Source organism: Emydura macquarii, unplaced genomic scaffold, assembly GCF_026122565.2.
Source record: "Emydura macquarii macquarii isolate MOO-44397 ecotype Brisbane River unplaced genomic scaffold, CSIRO-AGI_Emac_v2 contig_1386, whole genome shotgun sequence".
Classification (NCBI taxonomy): domain Eukaryota; kingdom Metazoa; phylum Chordata; order Testudines; family Chelidae; genus Emydura; species Emydura macquarii.
Window position 1 is genome coordinate 1581697 of NW_027131523.1, and position 24803 is coordinate 1606499.

Sequence of the window (24803 nt, forward strand, 5' to 3'; positions counted from 1 at the left end):
GTACAGCCCTTGCTGAACTATTCCCCCCCACCCCACTCTCAGACCAGCGGGGGGGAGGGGGGTCCTGGGGCTTAATGGTGGGGCTGAGTGGATTACCCGCCTATCAGAGCCTGCAGCAGGGAGTCCCATGAGTTAATGCCCTGGTGAACTCTCCTCCCTCCCCCAGTGGACTCTGCAGCGGGGAGTCCCATGGGTTCCTGCCCTGCCTGAGCTACTCCCCCTCCATCAACCCCCCCAGAGGGGCCCCGTGGGTTAAGGCCCTGGCTGAACTATTCTCCCCTCCCCCCATCGACCCCTGCAGCGAGGAGTCCCGCGGGTTAACGCCTTGGCTGAGCAGAGCCCCTCCCCCCGCTCTCTGAGCGCCCCCTCCCGGCTCTCATTTGCATAAAGCCCGCTCCTGGGCGTGGCTTAGCCCCGCTGAGCCCGGCCCGCCATGGAGCAGGTGGGACGCGGCGGCCCCCTGCGGCCCCCCCCCCCCCGTCCATGGGCCCGCCCCTCGGTCACGTGACTGGTCGCTCCCGGCCCCCCTCCCCGCCCGCTTTCCGCTTCCGGTTCGAATCCAGCCCCGCGCCGCGCGCCTCCCGGGCTGCGGCCGCTGCTGCGCCACGAGCGGGGCCCGCGGGATGGAGCCGCCGGCCCGGGGGGGGCCCGGGAGCCGCCCTGCGGTGAGGGGGGCGGGGCGGGAGAAGGGAGTGGGGGGGGCTCCTGTGGGGTGTCGTGTCCCGGAGGGGCCGGGAGGGGGGAGTCGGTGTGGGGCAGGAGCGGTGGGGGGGCTGGGAGCGGAGTTGTGGGGCAGGAGCAGTGGGGGGGGGCCGGTAGGGGAGTCGGTGTGGGGCAAGGGCAATGGGGGGGCCGGCAGGGGAGTTGGTGTGGGGCAGGCGCGGTGGGGGGGCCCGGAGGAGTGGGCCGAGCCCTGAAGACATGGGGGATTGTCCGGAGTGTGTGGGGAGGGGAGGGGCCAGGCCCAAGGAAGTGGGAGGGGTTGGGGAGCAGAGGGACTTGGGGGGCAGGCTCCGTGGGGGCCTGAGGTGGTGGGGATGAGGCCTATGGGGAGGGGAGGATTTGGGGGAGAAGGGGGCCAGGCCCAAGTGACTGGGGGGCGCTGGTGTGGGGGTGTCTAGTAGGGGAGGGGTTGAGGAAGTTGACTAGGGGAGACTGGGGGGGGTGGGGGCCTCTAGGGCCCGGGGGGTGGAGGGTGAGGTTGAAGGAGCTGGGGGTGGGTAGGGGGAGGGGAGTGGCTGGTGGGGGCAGGTCTGAGGGAGTGGGGGACGGGGGAGGCAGTGTCTTCAGAGGGGCGGGGGGCGTCGGGAGGGAGAGGTGTGGGGAGTAGGGGGCAGAGGGAGTGTCGAGGCCGGGGGGGGGGGCGTGCTGGCTCTGGGGGTCGTGCTGCAGAGGGAGAGGACTTGTGGGGGGGGGACTGGAAGGGTTCAGGACAGAGGGGGTGTTGGAAGTGGAGACTGATGTGGGGGTTGGGGGCTGAAAGGGAATAGGTGGGGGCTGGGCTGGGAGCCCCATGGCTCGGTGTGTGTGGGGCTGCGGAGGCAGGACCCTGGCTCAAGCCGTGTTTGTGGGGTGGCGGATGCCCCTGGGTGTGGATCTCTCTCCACGTCTGCTGATGGGTCGGGGCCCAGCTCTTCGTGGGCAAACAGGGAGCGGGGCAGGCTGTGGGGCAGCGATGTGGGGCAGGGGCAGCTGGGGGAGAGGTCTGGGTCTGGAGCGCTGCCCGGAGGGCTCGGGCTGGTGTAGAACACGGCCGGGCTGGGCACACAAGGTGGTCTGGGTCGGGTCGGGGTCGCGGAGGCAGCTGCAGCAGATCCAGGCCTGGTCTGGCGTTCAGCCCCCGGCCCAGCTGCGCTCGGCTCCGAACCCGGCTCCGGCCTCGAACGCGCGCTGCCCGTCGTCTTCCCCCGCTGCCCTCCCCCAGCTGGGCCTTGGCGTTGCTGCCGACGTGCTGCCTTGTTTATCTTCCTCCTGCGCCGTGCTCGCCCTTCAGTCACGTCCTGAGCAAGGCTGCGCCTGGGGCTCTGGGGCAGGAAGTTGCCGACCCCGGCGCCTCAGGTTTAGGGCAGGGGAAACTCTCCCGACGCCGCGGCCACGCGATCGGCAGGCGCTATCCCGTGCCCCGATGGCGGCTCTGCCTCTGATTTGAGGTGCGTTGGACGAGGGTCCGTTATGGGCCCCACCACCGGTTGGGGCTGTCGGCGGCGGACCACCCCGGCGTGCTTTGCCCCCACGCGGTGCGCCCAAACTGAGCTCTGAAGAGCCACACGCGGTAGGTGCTTTGGGGGCTCCCCTCCGGTGATTCTGGCCCAACTAGGGTCCAGTCCCTGCGGCGACCGGGCACTCGAGCGTCGTACGGTGTCTGTGCCGAACCGTGATGTCCTAGCAACTCACGGTTCCTGTGGCAACCTAGCATCGTGGGGGGTGCCCCATACCCGCCCATCCCCGGGTGGGTCCCCCACAAGGCTGGCAGGCGCACTGGCATTCCTGACTCTGCCCAGCCAGCTCAGATGCTGCCAGCAGCCCGAGCCGCTGGTATCTTCCCTGCGGGTTGGCCCGTGGCCTGGGTCGTGGCAGCGCTTCAGATTGCTGGCGGGCTGTGCGGGGCTAGTGAGATCGGGGGCTCCCATTCTGGGAAGACTTGATCTGGAGAGATGGAGGGAGCTGGGACGGACGCGGAGACCTGGGGAAGGCTCCAGAACGCAAAATAATCTCGCTTCTAGTTCCTCGCGCTCTGATTCCTCAGCCGTGAATCTCCGTCCCCCGATTCAGACCGCCGGGCTGCGGCGTGCGGGCTCGAACCGGGATTCGGGCCGCGGAGGGAAGCCGGGTTTCTGCCGGCCCGTTTCCCGCGAGCCCCTCGGCCCGGTTCAGCTCGGCGAGGAAGTCCTCGGGCCTGAGCTGTGCCAGAGGGCCCCTGCTGTGCGGAAGAGCCTGCCCCTGGCAGGTCTCCACAGCCGGAGCTCGGTGGTTTTAAGCTGTAAGTCGGCTCGTGACGTCGGGCTGGTTTTTGTGCCCGACACGCTCTGTGTGTTCCTCTCGGCAGGGAGAGGCTGTCGTTGCTCAGGCTGGAGCTGCCAGTTTGCCTGTTGTTCAGGTCTCACGTGGTGCGGGCTGGGGGAAGAGGCCCCCGCTCGGGAAGGGAAAACCAGGGGGTTGAACGCACGTGCTGGCAGGGTCTCCGGGCCAGGGCTGCCATCTGAAACGGCGTGAAGCGGACGCGCAGAATTGGCTGGGTTCCCGGTTGGTGGCCGTTCATGGCTCGCCTGGCACAGATACGTGGCTGGGGCGCAGCTGCACAGTGACTTGTGGGGCGCTGGGATGCAGCTGGGTCTTGGGTGAGGCAGCTAGGGAACAGCCGCACATAACGCTGGGCGGGGAGGGCTCGTCCGTCGCTGAGCCGCAGCCAGCTCTGGGGCATGGGGCAGCTGGGCCGTGCTGCTCAGCGCCGCCTTCTGGGAGGGGGGCCCTGCCGGGCATGCCTGAGACAGGCTGTAACTGCTCGCGCTGGAATGCAGCCAGGCGTTGGAGCAGGAGCGCGGGCCGGACTTCCCACTGGCTTTGCGGCCTTGAAAGCTGAGCCGCCGTGTCAGTCCTTATCTCCTCCTCCCCGCCCCAGAGCCCTGGCGGGGTACTCGAGCCGGCAGGGTCTGATCACCCCTCCGCCGAGGAGCAAGGCATGCTGGGTCCCGGGGCCTGTGGAAGGATCCACGATCAAAGCCTGAGCGGCGTGAGTCAAACTGCACGTGGGCTCCGGATCCCGGCCGCTTCCTGCGCCTGGGGAGAGGGCATGCCTTCAGTCTAGGCTGCTGCCACGGCCTCGGCCATCCCCACTGGGCGCGGGGGGCGCCCCAAGCTCTCCTGATGGCCCTGGCGCTTTACTCAACACTCAGTGCCTGGCGGGGCGTTATATGTGACTGTTCCCCAGCTGCCCTGCCTAAGAGGTGGCTGCGTCTCAACACCGGGAGAGCCGTCCCTGCGCGGTGTTCTGTGGGGCCGTTCCCCTTTTGCCCCACCCCAGAGGTGGCTGCATCTCAGCGCTGGGCGAGCGCTCGCTGCCTACCGTCGGTCCTGTTGTAGCATGTCCGGTTGTCTGGGGTGATCTGCTGTCTTATCCTAGGCCTTTATTCGGTGATAAAAATCATTTTCCCGGGAGAGTCACGTGAATTAACCGTGTCCAGTAAATGGACCAGTCAAACTGAAGGAGTGGGGTCTGGCGGTTAGCGTGGGGGGCGGGGTTGGGTGCCAGGACTCCTGGGTTCTCTCCCGGGCTCTGGGGTGTAGTGCTTAGAGCTAGCCCAGGCCCTGGAAGTGGGGTGCCAGCGCTGGTAAAACAGGCTTGGCCTGGAATGTAGAAGCTGCTCCTGAACGCAGAACGCCGTCCGCCCAGGGCCGAACCCAGTGGGAACGCCCTGCTCCCGCCGTCCAGCCGTGCTGACTGCCCTGTCTCTGTCCCCGCAGTAGCCGTTCTGCCGCCGCCTCAGCACCATGTCGGAAGGCTGGGTGGACTGCCCCGCCCTGGGGCCCGGATGGAAGCGCCGCGAGGCCTACCGCCGATCTGGGGCCACCTGTGGACGGACGGACACCTATTATCAGGGGTACGGACGCTGCTCCTCCCTTGGGGGTGTGGGGAGCAGTTGGGCAGCCCCTGCGGCAGAGGGTCGGGGAGCCACGCTGACCGTTCCTGTCCCAAAGGGGCTGCGTGGACACGGAGGCAGGGGAAACTGAGGCACGGGAGAGCCTCAGCAAGTCAGAGCCAGACTCTGGGCTTCCCTGGGCTTTCACTCCCTGGATCTGCCCCTGGCCTAGCGTCTGGGGTTTGGGCCTCCAGTCAGTCCGAGCCTCGTCACGCTCAGTGCTGCCCCGGCGCTCCGTGGGAAGGGAGCTGCCTGTTCCAGCCCCACAGGGCGGGTCTGTCTGAAGCTGGAGATAACCCTCCTCTGCCCGCCCCCACAGGGAACCGGTTTGGCTCAATGGATCTATTTACCTTCCCCAGAGCCAGCTCTGCTCAGGAGGTTGGGTTAAAAAGGGCCGCTCCTCGTGGGAGCCAGGACTCCTGGGTTCTCTCCGTGGTGCTGGGAGGGCAGTGGGGGCTAGTGGGTTGGAGCAGGGGGGCTGGGAGCCAGGACTCCTGGGTTCTCTTCCTGGTTCTTCCACCAATTGTCGAGGTGTGGAGCAGAGTTTGTGTCTTTCCTCCCAGCCCCCGAGTCCATTGTTTACACGTGTGCTTTTTCAGTTAAAACCCGCATGTTATGAAATGACACCCTCCCGCCCCCCACTGGCACAGGAGGCGTCTCATTTGTCCTGCGGTTATCCCTCGAGCCAAGAAAGCCTTGGCGTAGCAACCCCGGCTGTGCTGAAATGCAGCGCCGCGCCAGAGTGCCCCGTCGAGCCGTCAGACCTCCCCGCCCCTCTGGATCTGCTCTCGGGTTGCCCCGGTAGTGTCTGGAAACGGGGGACTCCTGTTGTCCCCCCAGCTTATCTTATCTAAACAGTCGTAGGCTGGGAAGGAGGGGTGGGAGTTTGCCGACGGTTGCGGCGCTGCGGATAGACCCCCGGCGGTCCCAGTCTCTGATCAGCGCCCAACCCCGTCCTGGCCCGCTGCCTCGCCGCGGCCACGATCCAGGGCGTCTTTCTACCTCCCGCTCCTGGCTCGCCCTGCCCCCCCCGGCATCTGCAAGGTGCTCTGCTGGCTGGAGCCTTCCGGGGAGGCCTGGCTCTCTGTGGTTGGCCGGCTCTGCGGGTGCACGGCACCCATTGCTGCCCCTCTGAAATCCACGCCGAATCCACTTCCTGCTCTGTGCCAGCCTGGACATGAAAAGCTTCCCGGCTCTGCCGAGAGCCGGTGGCTGGGAGCTGAGGCATGGCCAATCCAGGCTATAGATTTACTAGTCCAAAGTGCAAGGTCGTGCACTCAGGCGGGGATAGGAAAAAGAATTTCTGCTCTGAGCCGGGGCGGCTGGGCTGGGAACGGCGGCGGCGGCAGGCCTGGGCGTATCAGTTTGTCGCAGGGGGACGGGGAGGCACGTGCGATCCTAGGACGGATCAGGCGCGACAGAGAAATATTAACGCCTCTGGACTCGTGCGGCCAGCTCTGGCCCCCCAAGGGGGAGCTCCGGCTGGGGGCCCGGTGGTTTGCCCTCGATGTGCCGGGAGTTAAAGCCCTGGGAGGGAGAAGACCTAGTGAAGCTAAAGGCTGATGGCGGCACAAGGACAAATGGGGATAAACGGGCCCCAGGATCAGTGCTGGCTGGAAACGCCAAGTTTCCCAACAGCTTCCTGTAAGGGTGGGAGCAGCCGGGTAGAACGTAGGTCGATCTCCAAAGCCGAATTAGCTGCCATGGGGTAGGGAGCACATTTTGCCCTGCGTGGGGCAGCTATGACCCCTTGCTGGCCACTGTGTTCTTCGGCCGGCCGGCCAGAGGGTCTCTCTCCATCCCCCCCACTCTTGCGAACCTGGGTCCCCTGCTCCGAGCAGGGCTCGATTGTTCAAAGTTAAAAGCAGCTTCCGCGGGTCCCGGGGAGCTCAGGTGTTGGCTGTGTGGTTGGGTTCTTGTAGTGCTCTCGGACCCTCCCCTCCTTCTCGGGGGGACGTGGGGAGGTGTCGGAGAAGAACAGACGGCTCCAAATGGCTGGCTGGCACTTCAGTTACCCCCCGGCTTGTCAGACGGCTGGCTGCACCCGGCCTGCTCTTCCACTGTAACCAAGGGAGTCAAATTGGGTAGCCTGGAGCCATGGGGCCCTCATACTCCACCTGCCTTTTAACCTCGGCTCCGGTTCACGGTAGAAGAATTCGCTTTTAACGTGGAATTCCCAGGCCCCTGTCTGAGAAGGGTCAGTGCTATCCTTCCCTTCCTGTAGGGGCAGCGCCTTCCTCCTTCCCTGTAGCGATTGCCTCCCAGTCTAAAGCAGAGTTGAGATTGCGTCTAGGGATCTCAGTTGTTGAATCCCTGCCAGGGTCCCTCTGGATTGTTACCTTGTGGCGGTGAGTTCCACAGGCTAATGTTGCATTGCATGAAAAAACATGGACTTCCTATGTCACCGGCATTGGCCAGCCTGTACTCCTGGCTTCCTTTGGTTCCTGGCAGGTGCCCTAAATAATGGCCCGTAATGCTCGCGACAGCCATTGAGAAACCACCTTAGAGAGACCCTGCCTGTCTCCCTGTATTTTAACGCAGCTCCGCCCACTTGCCTCACTCTGGTGGGCTGTCTCCGCCCCCTCTCCCATGTCTCCGCCCAGGCAGGTGTCACTTCTTGGAGGAGGGGGTCGCCATCCTCCTTGACACCGGTTCCTTCTCTGCCTCCCATTCCCGCAGCCCCAACGGCGAAAAATTCCGCAGCAAGATCGAGCTGACCAGGTTCCTAGGACCCTCGCAGGACCTGACCAACTTCGACTTCAAAAACGGGGTGCTTCGGGAGCCGCCCCCCAAGGTACTGGGCCCCTCTGCGGGGGGAGAACATGGGAGGGGCAGAATCCCTGTGCCAGCTGGTTCCTCTGACTCACTATCGCCCCTCATTGCTTCCCCACGTCAGCACCACAGGGGTGTCCCTCCCCGCCAGCTCCACAGCCAGCCCGGTCTGAGCTCCGGGCCCCGTCCAGTCCAGGGGAATCCGCAGGGGCCCCGGGGTTCTTGTAGCTGTCATCCCCGCGCGTTTCCTGGAGCTCTGGCCTTCCCCGCCCCAGCCTCGGTGGCAGATGGAGGTCTGGGGAATCGCCCACATTCGCCAGGGCAGACCGTGGGCCCGGCTCGGCGCTGAGGACTGGGCCGGGTTTCTTGCCAGTGCAGCCCGGTCTCAGCGCCCCGCCGAGCGGGGTACAGCAACGCTAACGCGGGCCAATGGCAAGACACTTGCCCGACTGGCAGAGCGGCGCCCTCCCTCTGTACATAGATACCCAAGGCACAGCCCACGCACCAGCTGTGCTTCGTGAGCTGGAACAAGCCCTCCCCATCCATTACCCTGTCAGTCCCTCCTCCTCTTCCGCCGGCCTGCGTCCCTGACCCGGCCCCTCAGGAATGTGTGCACGTGGTTAGCCGGGGCTGAGGGCTGCCGTTCTCACTCTGGTTCCCAGCCGGCTTTGCTTGGCGCTTTTAGCCGGGCCTGGGGCTCCAGCAAAGCCTCCAGGAACCTAGAGCCCACGAAAGCCGAGCCAGGAGGTGGGGCGCGGGGTGTATCCTGCCTGTCCATCCTCACGTGCCCGCCGGGGTCAGGCAACGCCTCTTGTAGGCCCATTTTCCTTCCCACCCACCCGCGGCCGGGTTGGCGGCTGAGTACATCTCACCCCTGACCGCGGAGGGTGTTCTGGGAAGCTGTAACAAGGGTCCCCCGAGCCATGGGTCCTGGCGGGGATCGGCTCCGTGCGCCAAAAATCCCTCCAAAGCTGCCACGTTAACCGGGGTTTTCGCTTGTGAGTGGTCGGCTCGCGTCTCACAAGCTGCCGATTGCACAATCGTCTGCCCTGGGGCCGGCCGCTCCCGCTGGCGGGAGGCTGGAGGCTGTGAGCGCGCGGCGTCTGCTCGGGTCCCAGACCCGCTCGGCTGCTCCCATGGCTGGCCATTGCTGTAGGGAAAGCATTTCATGGGGTGTAACGGTTCGAGCTGGGAGCCAGGACTCCTGGGTTCTCTCCCCGGCACGGGCGGGTTCAGCATATGACGCATCATTGAGCCTTGCCCCACGTCCTCCCCCGAAGATCAGGTCAGGGATCCCAGGGCAACGCTCCGTTCCCGTCGGAGAGAGGGATTGGGAAGGGGGCTGGCTTGGGTTCCGTCGGGGGAGGCCAAGCTGACCGCCCCAGCCCACGTAGCGGGGAGCTGGGACCCCACCCTCAGCCGCGCTCGCCTTGCGCCCCCGGCAGGTCAAGAAGGCCCAGAAGAGGCGCCTCTCGTTGACGGCGCCAGAGCCCCCGAGATCCCCAGAGCAGCCGCCCCCTCCACAGCCACCTGTGAAGCTGGAGCCCCCGGAGCTGCCGCCCCCAGAGCAGCAGCCTCAGCCCCTCCCGGAACGCCGCCCCCGGAAGCGCCCGCCGCCCCCGCCGGAGCCCCAGGAGTCGGCGCAGGACGGCGTAGTGGCGTGAGTACCCCAGGGGTGCCCCCGCCTGGCCCCTGAACCCCCTGGGTGACACTGCTATCCTGGGGCCACCCTGTCAATGCTGCAGGGAGATAGAGAGCCCGGACTCCTGGGTTCTGTCCATGGCTCTCGGAGGGGAGTAGGGTCTAGTGGTTAGAGTGGGGGGGGCTGGGAGCCAGGACTCCTGGGTTTTCTTGTCCATGGAGACATCCCAGTGTCCCTGGTCCATGCAGATCCCACCAGCCCTGTCCCCTGATCTGTGTCCGAGAGGCAGGGCAGACTCCCATCTGCCTCCTTGGGGCCCTTCCCAGCCTGGGGCTATGTCCCTGCCCTCCCAGGGGTGGCTGTGAGCACCCCACAGATCTGGGAAGCCCCAGACTCAGGTTCTCAGCCGCCCCCCTCTGCCTTCCAGATGCTGCGCCAGCTGCCAGAACTACTTCCCCGGGGTGATGCTGCCCAGCCAGAGACGATGCCGCTGGCTGTGCCCGGACTGCCGAGGTGGGTGAGCGGGGTGGGGAGGTTTGCACCCGACAGCTGGGGGCGCTGGCCAGACCCCTCCTGCTAGGGAACCTGCTGCTGCTTTTCCCAGCTCCCCAGCCCCTCCTAGAACGAGCTGGGCTGTGAAACCAGGCATCCTGTCTGGACTCCACCCCAGAGGTGGCTGCATCTCCGCACCGGGCGAGCCATCCTCGTGCGGGTTATGCGCGGCTGTGCCCCAGCTGCCCCGCCCCAGAGGTGGCTGCATCTCCGGGAGACTAATCTATATCAGGCCCGGATGCCACTTCCTGATGAGACTGGCAGTTCTCGCAGAACCTGCCCTGCCCGGGGCTAGCATTGCCCGGGGAGCATCCGTCACTGATGCCGGCGCTGGCTTGTTTATTTCAGCCCAGAGAAGAGATTTCAACAGGGAGCAGCGGTTCTTCAAGGTAAGAGCAGGGGCTGGGGCCGGGAGTCCTGGGAAAACAGGCCACGTGTGTGCGGGGGCGAGAGGCCGGGACTCCTGGGTTCTCTGCCCGGCTCTGGGAGGGGAGTGGGGTCTAGTGGCTAGAGCAGGGGGCTGGGAGTCGGACCTGTGGGGTGCTGGCACTGCTTGGCTGCGGTGTGGGTCTGGTCGGTTTCCCTGCTCCCTTCCCTCTCGGGGGGGAGGCGCCGGCGCTGCAGAGGCTGAAGGCCCTGCCCCTCTTGCAGCGGGTCGGCTGCGGCACCTGCCACGCCTGCCGGATCCCCGAGGACTGCGGCATCTGCGCCGTGTGCGCCCTGCGGGCCAAGAACCCCGAGCTCCGGATTGGCAGGAAATGCCTCCTGCGCCGCTGCCTGAAAATCGTCAAGAAGGTACCGGCCGGCCGGCGACCCCCGCAGCTCCCGCTCCACTGCCCCACAGTTCCCCCCCCCAAGCTCTGCCGGTGCCCCTCATTCCCGACCCCCAACCCCCTGCTCGCCCAGTCCTGGGCTCCCCCCCCCCAAACTCTGCCGGTGTCCCTCGCTCCCCCCCCCCCGCAACCCCCTGCTAACCCAGCCTTGGGCTCCCCCCCAGCTCTGCCGGTGCCCCTCATTCCCGACCCCCAACCCCCTGCTCGCCCAGTCCTGGGCCCCCCCCCCCCCCAAACTCTGCCGGTGCCCCTCGCTCCCCCCGCAGCCCCCTGCTAACCCAGTCCTGGGCTCCCCCCACGGCCCTGCCGGTGCCCCTCACTCCCCCTCTCCCCTCTGCCCATGCAGGGCTTTGGCTGCGGCGTGTGCCAGGGCTGCCAGGCGACCGAGGACTGCGGTGGCTGCTACATCTGCCTGAGGCGGTTGAAGCCTGGCCTGAAGCGTCAGTGGAAATGCCTGAAGCGCCGGTGCCTCAAAAAGAAGGTGGGTGAGGCCTGGGCGGGGGGATGTCCCATGAGCTGGGGGGCCCCTGCCCAGCCCCCCGCCTTGCTCCCTGCAGCACGGCGCCCCCAGCCCTGACTGTCGGGGGAGAGCGGCCCCGCCCGATCCCCCCGTGCCAGGCCGGGCACTGACTCTCCTCTGGTGTGTGGCAGAAATCGGTGGTGGCGAAGAAGGCAGGGTACGGCCCCCGCAAGCTGACTGTGGTAAGTACCTGCCCTGACCCCTCTGCACACTTCCCAGCGTCGGGGGGGGGATTCCCTGCATGCCCCACGGCCTGTGTGGGGCGAGGTGGATTCCCTGCGGGCCAGTGCAGGGGGTGGATTCCCAGCATGCCTTGCGACCCACGCGTGGGGGGTGGGTTCCCAGCTGTGTGGGGGGAGGGGTGGATTCCCAGCATGCCCTGCTGGCCATGTGTGTGATGGTGTGTGTGTGTGTGTAGTGGGGGGAAAGGGGAGTTTCTGTGGGGTGTGTGGGGCGTGCAGTGTCCGGTGCCCCCCCACCGCGGAGAGCCGGGGGCTGGGGCTGGCGCGGCTGTGGGGTCCGGCCGGGCCACGCTGCCCTGTGGTGGTGAACGGCTTCTCCCCCTCTCCCCGCCTGGACGTTGGCAGGACGCCCTCCCCCCCAAAACCGCCCCTGCCCTGCCCGAGGCCAGCAGCTGCCCCAGCGGGGAGCTCAGATCCTGCCCCCTCCCTGCACGGGCCGGGCTGTGGGACAGGGCCCCCCGTCCTCCCGTGAATTCATTGCCCCAGTCCAGCCGTTAGAGCAGGGGGCTGGGCCAGGACGCCTGGGTTCTCCCCTGGCGCTGGGCGGGAGGTGAGTGTCATGGTGGCGCCGTGTCTGGGTGACTCTGCTTCTCTCTCTCCTGCTCCCTTCTTTGTTCTCTTTCCTCGCTGCCTCCCGCCGGCAGGACGGGCCCCCCGCCAAGCCCCAGCTCGCCCCCGGGAGGCGCCGCAGGAGGCTGCCAGCACCCGGGCCCAGCGTTGTGAGTGGGTGTGAGCGGTGGGGGGCATTTCTGGGGAAACGTGCCATCCCCAGCCTGGGTTAGAGCGGGGGGAGGGGCTGGGAGCCAGGACGCCTGGGTTCTCTCTGCGGCTCTGGGAGGGCAGTGGGAGCTAGTGGGTTTCAGCGGGGGCGGGGCAGGGGTGTCTCTGGTTCTCCTTTGGCGTCTGCCTGCAGGGTGGGTGGGCTCTGCCGGGTCTGTCCTGCCAGCCTGTCCGCGCTCCCCCTTCCTGTGAGCGTCTCGTCGGCTCTCCTTTCCTCTCCTCCTTCTCTGTCTGTCTCTGCCAGGACGGCCTGGCCCCTAAGCCTCGGCGCCGTAAGAGGTTAACCTCCGCAGCAGCGACCGCAGTGAGTGCAGTGCCAGCCCCCGCTACCCCACTGCCCTCCCAGAGCCGGGGGGGAGGGGAGAACCCTGGCATCCTGGCGCCCAGCCCCCTGCTCTAACCACTAACCCCACTGCCCTCCCGGAGCTGGGCAGAGAACCCAGGAGTGCGGGCTCCGGACGCCCCAGCTGCTGGACGATCTGCAGTCCCGCTGTTTTCACGCCCCATGTCTCGAGAAGCGGGGGAGTTGCAGTGCACCCCCGGGCGGGGGGGAGCCCATTCCCCAAGGGCTGGTGGGACACGCCCACCCCCCATTCCCGGGGTGCCTTGGCCCCGCTCCCCCCACCCTCCCAGTCGCCTGGCTGCTGGGGGTGGGGCATCCCAGGTACATAATGCCCCATGGGGACAGCTCCAGGGCCCCGGCCTCTCAGCCACAAGCTGGGGGGGACCCAGATCCCCCTGCAAGGGACTCCCCGGACCGGTGGGACAGAGCTGTGCTTTGGAAGGGGCCTGGCCCATGTGGAGTTAACCCTAGAGGCGGGGGGGGGGGGCGCGGTGCAGAGATCGTGCTCTGGGCACACGGCCGACCCCCCCACAAGGTCTCATGGAGATGACCCACTATTGCAAGCACTCTGCTTGTGGAGTGAGGTCTAGTGGTTAGAGCAGAGGGGGCTGGGAGCCAGGACTCCTGGGTTCTCTCCCTTGCTGTGAGGTGTCTGGCCAGTCCCTTCCCCTTGGCAATGGGGTGACTCTGGCCGTGTGCGTGACGTGCTGGGGGCAACATGGCTTGCGGCGTGTGTGTGTGGGGGGCGGGGGGGGGGCAGGAACTAACAGACCCCTAACCAGGGCCCCTTCAGCCCTTTCCCTCTTCTTGGCACAGTGGGGCCTGAGCTCAGCTGGACCCCATAGCGGCTGGTCGGGCTGCTGCCGGGCAAACTCTGTGGCCCCTGGAGCTGCCGGCTGGCCCCTGTGCCGTGGGGGGCGCCCTCCCAGCTGGCCTAGGGGGCGTGAGCCAGGCCGTGGTGGCAGCCCAGGCACGCTGCCAGCCAGTGGGGCCGGATTGGTGGCAAGCTGTGGGGCGGCAATCCAGCGCCGTTCAGTGGGAGTGAAGGACCCAGGCGTCCGGGTCACCCTCTTCCACTCCCTGCCCTGGCGGAGGACGGACCCAGGCGTCCGGGTCAGCGTTCCCCTCCGCTCACCCCGCGTCTTTCCTTCGCTCCCTCCAGAAATGGAAGCCGTCGCTGGAACGAGACCCTGGCGGCCTCCCGACCTCCCGGCGCAGGGTGTGTGTGAGACAGGGCCGGGGCTGGGCCGCTGGGGGTGGCGGATGGGTCCGTCCGGGGCAGGAGCCGGCTCAGAACTGCCCCCGCAGGGAGAGCGCCATGGGCTGGGGAGTGAGCGACGCCTGGGGCTGAGCTTGCCGGGGCAGTGGGGTCTCGGGATTAAAGCAGGGGACTGGGAGCCAGGACTCCTGGGTTCTCTGCCCGGCTCTGGGTGGGGAGGTTAGTGGGTTGGGGCTGGGAACCCGGACTCCTGGGTTCCATCCCTGTCTTTGCCCTTATCCTGCTGTGACCTAGGGCAGGTCTCTTTCTTCTGCTGTCACCATGTCTGCGCAGGGGCCCGTGTCTCGGTCAGGAGGGTCTCTCTACGGTCCCTGGGGCCTCCTGGGGGACTCTGTGGACCATGTGTTGTCCTCTAGTGGCCAGACAATGCGAGTGTCAGCCCATGGAGTCTGCGGCCGGCCCAAGCCCCCCGGCTCCTTGGCCAGGCGGGTCCTGAAGGCCGGTGCCAGTCGCCCCCTGTGGCTCTCCGGGCCGGCTCCATAGAGGTCTGTAAATCCGGGGTGAGTGGGGCATCCCCTGGGGAGGGGGGATTGGAGCGGGGTGGGACTGTGTCCGGTCCCCGGCCTGGTGGTAACCCCTCTTCTCTCCGTCGCCCCCCAGAAACAGCTGAGTAAAGTGAAGGAGAAGAAGAAGCCGGGCCGCCCACAGACACATCCCAGTGCCAGGGCCCGGAGCAGCGTGGTGAGTGACCCCCCGGGGTGGGGAGTCACAGGGGTGGAGTCCAGCAGGGCCCTGCAGAGATACCCAGTGTGCGTGTGGGGTGACTGCATGGGGGGCTGGGAGCCAGGATGCCTGGGTTCTCCCCCGGCTAGGAGTTCTGTGGCTGTGACCATCCCACCGCCTCTCTCCCCGGCGCCCTCCTCTTACTCCGTGGACTAGCTCGCCTCTGCATCGGCCGCCCTCACGCCCCCTGTGCCCCAGCCTTCCACTGCCCCTCCGTGGGGCTTGGCCGGGCATCCTCGGCCATCCGTGGGCTGCAGAGCATTGCCTTGCCCTGGGCAACGGTCTCACGGGGCCCAGCCCCGGTGCCGCGCTGCCCCGAGGAGACGGGACGCCTGGGCTGGGTCTGCTCGTGTTTCCCTGAGCTGGGCACAGCGCCCCCTCTCCGCCGCGCAGAGCGTGGCCGTCCTGCCGTGACGCCCCGTCGGAGACGGCCCCGCCTTGCTCACCCCTCGGGTGAGCCAGAGTCCGGTTACCTTGTGCATCTGGAGCCTCCTCGGAGAACTGGCCGAGTCTGGCTCGTCCCGACTTGCTTGGCCTCCTAGATGACAGAACGTGGAGCTGGAAGGGCCGTTGGGGGGCCCATGAATCCAGCCCCGGCGCTGAGACGGGACCAAGTCAACCTAGACCTCCCTGCCGGGGGCTTGTCCAACCTCTTAAAAACCTCGGAGGATGGGGATTGCTTGCAAGCCTGACTCCCCTTGATCGGGGGGGGGACGCTGGAAAAGATTTGGGGCTCGGGGGGACGGTCGGCTGAATGGGAGCTCCCGTGTGGTGTCCTGAGAGGCATAAACAGGAACCGCGAGTAGGAGCAGAGAGGGGATTTGGCCCTGGTGCAACGGCTGCTGGGATCCTGGGGCCGCTTCTGGTGGCCACGACTCCAGGAGGACGTTGATCGATCACGGAGGGGGCAGAGAAGAGCCGCGAGGCCGATGGAAGCGTTAGGAGCCCGGCCGGCGAGCGAGAGGCTCCAGGCTGAAGAAGGAGGAAGCGATGGGGGGACCGGGAGCAGACAGCTGACAACGGGCTTGTCAGTCGAGTCGACAGGTCGTAGCGGATCCGGCGGCTGGAGGTGGGAGCTGTACAAATTCAGCGTGGAAATACGGCGTGGGGTTTTGAGCGTGCGGGTAATCAGCCGTCGGGCCGGTTTCCCACGGGGCACGGCGAATGCTTCAGCACGGGCCGGTTTTCGGCGGAGCTGGGATGCTTCTCTACGCGATGGGCTGTAGGAATTACTGCGGGGCTGTTCTCTGGCAGCTCAGACCGAGCCATCCCAAGGGATCCTCCTGGCTTTTGACTGTGAGCGTGTGAAGACATGAATCCTTCTCCCCGAGGGCAGAACCCCTCCGAGCGCCTCTGCGCTGGCTCCCGCCTGAGGAGTGGCTGAAACAAAATGGTGCCCAGATGAGCTTTGCCGCCGGTGAGCAAGTGAGACGGGAGAGAAGGGCTGTGACGGCAAATCGACGCCCCGGCCCGGCCCAGCGCCTCCTTTGTGCGGATTGCCACCTCTGACCTGCCGGGCTGGGGCTGGCGGTGGGCTAGATAAGTTTGGAGCGGGAGCTGGTTCATCTCTGACGTGTCTCTCAGGTGGGTGGGAGCTGCTAGATAAACCGAACCAGGAGGTTCCCTGCGAGGCTGACGCTGCGCAATCAACTCTTAGAGTAGGAGACAATTGAATCTCATCTGTGGGGCCGGGCCCGCTGCCTGGAGTGAACCGGTGCTGATCTGGCATGCCCATGTACAGCGCCTAGCGCAGCCAGAGCCCCCCTCGGTGCTCCCCCAACCCACGCGCTTTGCCCTTTCGAAGGCCAGCAATTGCCTGATGCCGCGGTGGGCGGGGGTGCTCGTGTGCGGCCCGCCCCCCCACGTTCTGACCCGTCTCCTCTCTCCCCCGCCCGGGCAGCACTGCTCCAAGAGCCGGAGGAGCCGCAAGTGTGGGGAGTGCGAGGCCTGTCTGCTGAAAGCCGACTGCGGCCGCTGCGACTTCTGCCGCGACAAGCCCAAGTTCGGCGGGGACAACCTCAAGCGCCAGAAGTGCCGCTGGAGACAGTGCCTGCGCTTCGCAATGGTTGGTGCCCTCGCCCCCGGCTCCTGCCCGGCCCGGGTGTGGGGCGCTGGGGGGAGAAGCTCTTCGGGATTGGCTGCGCAGGGTGGGCTGGGGCATGGTGGCGAGTGCTGAGCTGCAATGGACTTGAGGGGGCGTGTCCCCAGCTGGTGTGACTCCGGATTGGCTCCAGTGGGGCACGAGTTGTCCCTGCTGGTGGCTCCAGTGGGGCACGAGTTGTCTCCAGCTGGTGTGACTCCGGATTGGCTCCGGTGGGGCACGAGTTGTCCCTGCTGGTGTGACTCCGGATTGGCTCTGGTGGGGCACGAGTCGTCCCAGCTGGTGTGACTCCGGATTGGCTCCGGTGAGGCACGAGTTGTCCCTGCTGGTGTGACTCTGGATTGGCTCCGGTGGGGCACGAGTTGTCCCTGCTGGTGTGACTCCGGATTGGCTCCGGTGGGGCACGAGTTGACCCTGCTGGTGTGACTCCGGATTGGCTCCGGTGGGGCACGATTTGTCTCCAGCTGGTGTGACTCTGGATTGGCTTCGGTGAGGCACGAGTTGTCCCAGCTGGTGTGACTCTGGATTGGCTTAGGTGAGGCACGAGTCATCCCAGCTGGTGTGACTCTGGATTGGCTTAGGTGAGGCACGAGTCATCCCAGCTGGTGTGACTCTGGATTGGCTCTGGTAGGGCACGAGTTGTCTCCAGCTGGTGATTTGTCTCCAGCTGGCGTGACTCTGGATTGGCTCGGGAGGAGTGGGGCAGGATTCACCCCCCAGCTGGTGTGACTCCAGATTGATTCTGTTCACACCAGCTGGTGTAAATCCTGTCCCAGTGAAGCCCACCCAGATTCATGGTAGCATGAATTGGGCGTGGCCTCTGCTGGGGGTCACTGGGGGCCTGATTCTCTTCCCTCCTTCCCCCGCTGGGGCCGGTCGGAGGCGGTCATGGTTTTACGGGGGAAGCTGCGTCTGGCCCCTCTCTGGTTTCCAAGTGCCCCCCTGGCGCTGTCCCCTGCCCCGGTGGAATCCCCCACTTCCTCCGCTCTCCCCCCGCCGAGCCGAGCCCGGTCGGGGCGTCCCCCCCCCCCCTGCGGGGGTTATCCCTGGGGCCTGCCAGCCTCCACGGACGCCAGGAGTGGGGGAGGGGTGCGTCCCCACTGGCAGGGGCCGGGTCCAGATGGCGTTAGGATCCCGCCCCGTGGGGGGGGCAGCTCTGCTCCTGGGCCTGCCACGCCTGCTGCCCCAGGGAGGGGATATGGTCCCGCAGGCTGAGACCACGTTGCCCACTCGCCGTGGGGCACTCTGGGCCCTGCTGGAGCGGGCTCCGTGCCCGACGCCAGGCAGGCATCTTTCCTCCCAGCCCTGCGGTCTCTGGCTCTGCTCTGCCCGCATCCAGCCCATAAGCCGCTCGTCTGGCAGGGTCTGTTCCCAGCAGCGCGGGGCGTTGGCTCGCTTCCCGGGAGGTATTGGGGCCCGGAGCCGCCAAGGGGTTTAGGCGCCGAGCTCCCAGGGGCGCCCGTGTGAGTTGGGCGCCTGGCTGGCTCCCAGGGCGCGGATCGTAGTGGTTTATGGGCCGGGCTCTGCGCCCGGAGCCGTGGGGCCGTTTCCTCCTCGTGGGCTGGGCCTCTCACGTTTGCGGGGTCGAGAGCCCCTGTGGAGAGGGGCTGGTGAAACCGGACTCCTGGGGTCATCCCCAGCTCTGGCAGGGGAGTGGTGTCTAGTGGTTAGAGGGCTCAGGGCTGGCTGCCAGGACGCCTGGGTTCTCTCCCTCTGCCTTCCCATATATCTGACCCTAGATGCAAACAGCGTGGCTAGGTTTCCGCCCCCCGGACGTGTCGTCCCGCGCCCGCCCCGGGCGGCCGAGCTCCCCGACCTCCGGCCCAAGCTGCGGGCCGGGCGGGAGAGGGCCCAGAGGCGGGGGCGTGCGTGCGTGTGTGTGTGAGCGAGCCGGGATCGGGTGGGGCGGAGGCAGAGGCTGTGGCCGAGGTGCCCAGGAGGGGCAGCGCCCAGAGGCCGTGGCGAGGGGCAGGACCGGGCCGACTCTCTCTCTCTCTCTCTCGCGCTCTCTCTCCGCTCGCCGCCTGCCCGGCTCTGTCTCTGTCTCTCCCTCTCTTTCCCTTCCCCAGAAGCGGCTGCTGCCCGCGGTGTGGAGCCGTGGGCAGGCGGAGGAGGGGGCGGGGGCGCTGGCCCCCCGGAAGGCCTGGAGGCGGAGGAACGGCCGCAGCCGCCAGCCGGCCCGGATCAAGCAGGTGGGGCGGCGGGTCAAGGGGAGCGGCCAGCAGCGCTGGGCCCGGGGCAGTGCCCTGCCGCAGGTAACTACCTCCCCCTGCCCCGCCCCCTGGCGGCCTGCCCCCCACCCTGCCCGCAGGGGCCGTGGGAGCCCCCTACCCCCCCAGGCCCCTCGACATGGTGCTTTACTCCTCTCTCTTTCTTCCTCCGCTACGTCTTTCCCGCTCGTCCTTCCGGCCCGGTTACCGCTCAGCCTCCGGGGGAGGGGAGCCCAGGACGCCTGGGTTCTCTCCCCAGCTCTGGGAGGGGAGAGGGGCTAGTGGGGGTAGAGGGGGTGGGGCTGGGAGCCAGGACTCCTGGGTTCTCACCCTGTGACTTGTGGGGCAAGAGCTTTCCCCACCGTGTGCTTGTTGCCGCTCAGTGAATTGGGGTGATGTCTGTGTGTGGGGCTGGGCCGGGGCTGCTTTGGGGTGCAGCTCAGCCTGTGGAGGTGCTGGGGGGGCGGGGGCACAATCCGGGACGTCGGCCGCGCTGCTGGGACGGGCAGCAAGTTAACTTCGCTTCTCCACAGAGCTTGCCTGGAATCTGCCCTCAAGGCTGGGGGGCACTGCTCACGGGGGGGCCGGGGGCGGGGAGCCAGGACTCCTGGGTTCTCTCCCAGCGCTGCGGTGGCGTTCCGGGGGCTCGGGCTGGCCGTGGGGCTCTGCCCGGCCCCTGACGCTGTCTCTGCCCTGCAGGAGAAGGAGCGCCCGCCGGGGGGGGAGCTGCGCCTGCTGGCGGAGAAGGGGGCGGCCGGGCAGCGGGTGCTGCTGAAGGACCGGCCCGACCGAGACTTCGTCCTGCTGCAGCACATGACGGAGGAGCCGGCCACGCCCCCGCCCCACGGCCGCCTGGAGGTGAGGGGGGGCAGCCGGGGCGTCCCCTGGGGGCCTGGGCCAGCGTCGCCGGGTCGGGGCGATCCCGGATCCTGGCTGCCTGGCCGGGGTGGGGGCGGGCTGCTCAGCGGAAGGGGAGGCCTGGTTCTGCCTCCCCCCCACTCCGGCGCCCTCCCCTGGCTGCCCTGGCTCTGCGCGCTCAGTCCTGTCCCCGTCTCTCCCCCCTGCAGGAGCCGGCCCCCGCCCTGCGCGTCGCCGGCCCCCCCCCAGTGAAGCAGGAGAAGGCGGAGACCGGGTGGGACCTCACACCGGCGACGCGTGCTCCGGTAAGGACCCCTCCGGCTCCCCGGAGCCCGTTCCCCTCCCAGCGCCAGGGAGAGAACCCAGGAGTCCGGGCTCCCAGCCCTCTAACCACTAGCCCCGCTCCCCTCCCAGCGCCAGCCCCCCAGCCCCATCTGTTCCCCTCGGTGCTGCCCCGGGCCGGATTTGGGACACCCCAGCGCTCACCCTCCTCTGCCTGGCAGGTGCCGGCCCGGCTGCCCCTGCGGATGGAGGAGCGGGTGCTGGGCGGGGACGTGGTGGTGCTGGACCCGGCTGACGAAGAGGAGGAAGAGCGCACCCCAGTGGTGAGGGGGGAGCCGAGATGGGGGGGGCAGGGCAGGGGGGGGCTGCGAGGGCCATGAGAGAGCAGGGGGCAGTGGTGGGGGGGCTGGGGCCGTGGCCGTGTTGGGTGGAAGTGTGGGGGCAGATCTGGGGGGGTAGGTGCTGGGTGAGCCGGGGCCGTGTTGTGGGGTGGGGGCAGTTCTGGGGGCTGGGGCCATGTTGGGAGTGGGGGCAGTTCTGGGGGGCCGGGGCCGTGTTGTGGGGTGGGGGCAGTTCCGGGGGGAGGCGCTGGGGGGCCGCGTTGGGGGCAGGAGGGCACCGGGGAGCCCCCTCGCCCCCCTCACCCCGCCCCCTCTGCCCGCAGATCATGGAGATCTACAGCCTGGGGGCGCTGGCGGGCCGGGCGCCCCTGGACCCGGTGCTGCGGGAGTTCCTGGCCGAGCTGCAGGAGATCCCGCTGCCGGCCCACTGGGAGGTGCTGCCCCCCCTGGGCGGCCCCGACCTGCGGCTGGTCCAGCGCTCGCCCCGCTCCACCATGGCGGCCACCGTCATCCACATCCACCCCGGCCTCTTCTTCCAGGTGGTGGCGCGCCAGCTGCCCGTGCCCCCCGAGCACGAGGTCTACGCCAGCCACCCCGCCCGCCTCACCACCGTGGACGAGGTGGTGGAGCTGATCTGCGACCTGGAGGCCTACCGGCTCTGCCCCGGCTGGCCGGCCGGCTGGCACGCGGGCCAGCGCTCCCAGGCCTGCGACGTGCTCGTCTACTCGGGCTGCTGCCCCCAGTGCTGCCTCAACCCCTGGCCCTCGGGCGGCCCCGGCCCCGGCCCTGGCCCCGGCCCCTAGCGCCGCGGCCCCCCGCCCCCCACAGAGCTTCTATTTTTGACACTGGAATCGGCTGGACCCTGCGGGGAGGGGGGGCACAGGTTGGGGGGCCGGCGTTCGTTGCTTTTCTTTCCCTGTCCCCCCCCCCCCCAAACGGGCCGGGGGGGGGGGGGGGGGGCTGAATGTGGTCACATGAGCGGCTCTGGCCAGGGAGGCGCTCGGCTGGGGTCAGGGGGTGCCCTCCTGTTGATTTCTCTCTCTCTCTCCCCCCCCCCCAGCGGGGCATGTGGCTCCTTTCTCTAGAGCCCCCCCCCCCCCCCCCGCAGGGACTTGCGGGGCACCAATTTCAGGCGCGATCTTCATTGCTTTAACTCCCCCCCCCCTCCCCCGGGCCTGCATCTTCCACCCCCCGCCCTTTGGGGGCAGGCAGGCCCACGCCTGCTTCCCCCCAAGTTATTGCTTCATCTCCGGCGTGGGAGGGGGCGCGCCCCTTCCTTCCTGTTCCTCCCCCTCACAAGTTTAGGCTCCTGTTTTAAAACTTGAATTCTTCGCTCGGTGGCGACTGTCTGCTGCGGGGGGGGGGTAAAGGACACGGGACGCGCTGGGGGGGGCAGAGCTGGCCCCACGCTGCCTGCCCCCCCCCAGCAGTCAGAGGCTAGTGCTAATTTCAGGGAGTTTCTGCTGAAGCCATAGCTGTGTCCTGTGGGGGGGGGTCCGCCCCCAGCGGCCGGGGCACAGGGTGTGAAGCACAGACCCCCCCGCACCCCCCGGTCAGGGTTAGTTCTGTTCTTTCCCCCCCTGCGCACAGAGCAAAAAAAAAAAAAAAAGGCGAAAAAAAATCCACCCCCCCAGAAACTCGTCTCTATTTTTTTTATGTATTAAAAGTTTTAATGAGTAGATCAGGGCCGGCTCCTGCCTCTGCTTTGCTGGGCTGGGAGGGACCCCCCCCAAGGAGGGGACGGGCCCTGCGGGGTAGGAATCCCCCTCCATCCTCAGCCCTGGCAAACAGTTCCCCCCCCCCCCCAGCTCGATCGCCACCTGGCAGGAGACCTCCCTCCCGGTCTGGGGCCACCGGGTCCGTCTACCCTGGCGTCCCCCTGGTGCCCATCAGAGCTGTCTGTACCCTGCCCCCCCCCCTCCCCACGCACTGGGGCAGCTCAGCCTGGCCGGTGGTTGTGGGTGAGGCACAGTAGGAAGAATATAAGTCCCATGGGGAAACTGAGGCATGTGGGGGAGGGGACTGGCCCATAATGACGGGGGGGGGGGGGAGATCCCAGGTGTCCTGGCTCCCAGCCCCCACCCCTTGATGCAGATGTTTCTTCGTGAAGCTAGAAACCACGGGCCCGTCGCTCTTGGTGCAGCTCAGCGTTTAGTGGGGACGGGGCGCAGCTCCCCATGGCCGGGTGCTTTGGGGGCGCAGCCCTTGGGAGGCTGAGCTGGGCCGGGGGGGGTCTGGGGCCCTCGAGGTCTTTGCTGTCCAGCCCCCTTGATCCAACGTCCGTCTGACCCCAGGGCAGTGGGGGTGTGCGTGGATGGATGGAGAGAGGGAGGGTGGAGGGGTGTGATGGGTGGACGGACAGATGGAGGGGCGGGAGGAATGGACGGGTGGGTGGGCGGACAGACAGTTGGACAGAGCGAGGGGCGGAGGGGGTGACATGGCCATGCTGGGTGGGTGCCCGTCCCCCCGCCCGTCTTGCAGGGGCTGGGGGGAGGAGGTGTCCCCGCTCACAGTCAGCCGCCGTTCTCTTCGCGAAGCCCTGCAGCCCGGGGCTCCTGGAGATCCGGAGCCGCTCACAGCGGGCGCCACGGCCAGGAGGACGAGGAGGAGAGGGAGGCTGAAGAGCAGCAGTGGCTTCGTGGCGGCCGAGTCTGCGTCCGGCTGGATGTCGGGGCTTCCGCTTCGAGGGCTGTGCCTTTTATACCGGCTCTGGGGCAGGGCCCCGGCCCAGCCTGCCGGGAAGGGGGCCACAGGCAGCTGGCCGGGTGGGCCAGTTCTCAGCAGCTGCCACCCCAGGGGAAGTTCAGGTTGCGTCGGGGACTTCTGGTTAAAGGCTGCCCTGTTCGAAGGCCTCCGAAACCCACCAGCATCGGCGAAGCCCTTGGAAATTTGGTGCACTGCAGGTGGGCGCAGGAGTGGCCTAGTGACCCCAATTTGGGATCGTCTGAGCCCGGGGTGCTGGAGACAGTGGCTGCCCCAAAATCGCCATTTTTCAAAATTGTGGGGGTTTTGGTTTTGGGTTTTTTGTTTTTTTTTTTTTGCTCAGAGCAAGAGAGCAAAGGACTGACGCGATGTGGGTCAAAATGGTCTTGGTGTGTTGAGTTGTAGTCCAGGGAGCGTACGGCCCCCACAAAATCGGGAGGGAGGGGGAGAATCCCAACCGAGAACTGTATTTGAGAGAACATGCACTTTTTAAAAAACGGATTGATCCCTGGGGCTGTGCCCATACCAGAACAGAGCTGGGGGGTTTCCACATGTTCTAGAATCCGAATGGCTACTCGGCTTGCCTTGAAATTTGGTGTGGCTCACAGGGACCTGGGGTGGCATTGGAGAGTCAAATTTGGGGTCTTTTGACTAAGGGTTCCTGAGTTACAGCCTCCCCACTCTGAAAGAGGTTTCTGTTTGCTGCTGGGTGCGGTTAAACAGAGGGAGTGATGACTGGGTGAATCACAGCCCTCATTGAGAGTGATGGCCGTGAGCTCACCCTTCAATTAACAGCTAAAGATAATAGTGCAAGACCCCATCTAAAATAAAGGTGTTTTGGACCGAGGCCTCTTCTATACTTAAAACTTAGGCTGATGTGGGGGACCTGTGTATGGTGGCAGGGAACGCAGTTGCATCAGGGCTGGCTTGGGATGCGACGTGCCAATCTCCTATTGACCAGTGAATTTTGTCAGGGCTTTGTAGGGAGGCTGCGGGGTATAATGCTGATAGGTGCCAGACGCTTATTAGCATGGAACCTGTGGAAGGGCAAGTAGGAGAAAATAAATATTCAGGGTATTCGGTTTTGCTGTAATAGAGAAAAGCAACATTTATAATAACTACTGAGTGTGGGGCAGGATTTTAGGAGGCCGAAGCTGGGGTAGTGTGTGTCAGTGGTGGGGAGCTAAAGTCTGGTGACCTGGAATGCCACATATGGACCAAGCACAGGCCCAGATTTTATTACAGTCACGGAAAAGGTTAAATATGGTCTTGGCGCCAAAGGGGTCTGTGAAATAAGGGTAGAAAAAAGCTGGAAATTTGCCCTGGAATTTGGGTATGTCCAGTTTCCCGCAGCAGGGTCGACTGGCTTGTGGTTTACTAACAACCTTTGTTTTCCATAATTCATAGGCATATGTGAGTGCTCTCTCTGTAGCTGTATATTTGGTTGTATTAATGAGGACTAAGTAAAGCTGGCATGTATAGCTCTCTCATGTGTGACAAACCAATGAGAATCAGCTGTGTAGCTGCCCCAAAGAGAAAGAACCTGCAATAGCAATAAAATATAAGTTTAATGCATAAGTTGCCCAAATGCAATAACTGATCATGCTACACAACTAATTCCTACCAACAGCGTTGCTTTTCTTGTTAGAAAAGCTAGGAAATTCAATGGCAAAAAACCCAATATTAGCAGAGCGTCAGGATTGCTTGGCGGCAGGTCGACTCCTTGCAGAATGGCTGGACTGAGCATAACTCAAATGTCTGAAAGCTGGGAAATGCACAGTTAAGGCTTCCCACGTAACCTTAACTCTGCCCTCTTTCAGCAAAGCCCCAGTATGCCTCATTAATACACATACCATAAGTCTGCCAGCCCTACAGTGGTGCAAATGTACATGTTCCTCACCTCCTTTTCTACCCGTTCACTCTCACCCACGGGATTTTCTGGGCATTGCCTGGTTGTCAGAAGTTTGGATTTTGCTCAGTTCTCT

General features: G+C 66.1%; 1 protein-coding gene across 8 annotated transcripts; it reads left to right on the forward strand.

Moving 5' to 3' along the window:
* The first annotated feature begins 503 nt into the window (after positions 1-503).
* On the forward strand, positions 504-20945 carry LOC137155752 (methyl-CpG-binding domain protein 1-like). 8 transcript variants are annotated; one of them, XM_067552134.1, is made up of 19 exons: positions 505-665; positions 4462-4598; positions 7317-7431; positions 8855-9069; positions 9479-9564; positions 9952-9992; positions 10255-10398; positions 10783-10917; positions 11088-11138; positions 11843-11917; positions 12223-12282; positions 13484-13540; positions 14201-14281; positions 16224-16388; positions 18494-18679; positions 19334-19492; positions 19702-19797; positions 19996-20097; positions 20439-20945. In XM_067552134.1, exons 2-19 carry the CDS (start codon positions 4489-4491, stop codon positions 20916-20918), a joined length of 2358 nt encoding a protein of 785 aa, XP_067408235.1. In that variant the 5' UTR covers positions 505-665; positions 4462-4488; the 3' UTR covers positions 20919-20945. The 8 variants fall into 8 exon arrangements, with proteins under 8 accessions (XP_067408241.1, XP_067408235.1, XP_067408242.1 ...); XM_067552135.1 differs by lacking the exon at positions 505-665 and adding an exon at positions 2155-2272; XM_067552140.1 differs by lacking the exon at positions 16224-16388 and having other exon boundaries at positions 504-665.
* The last annotated feature ends 3858 nt before the right edge of the window (positions 20946-24803 follow it).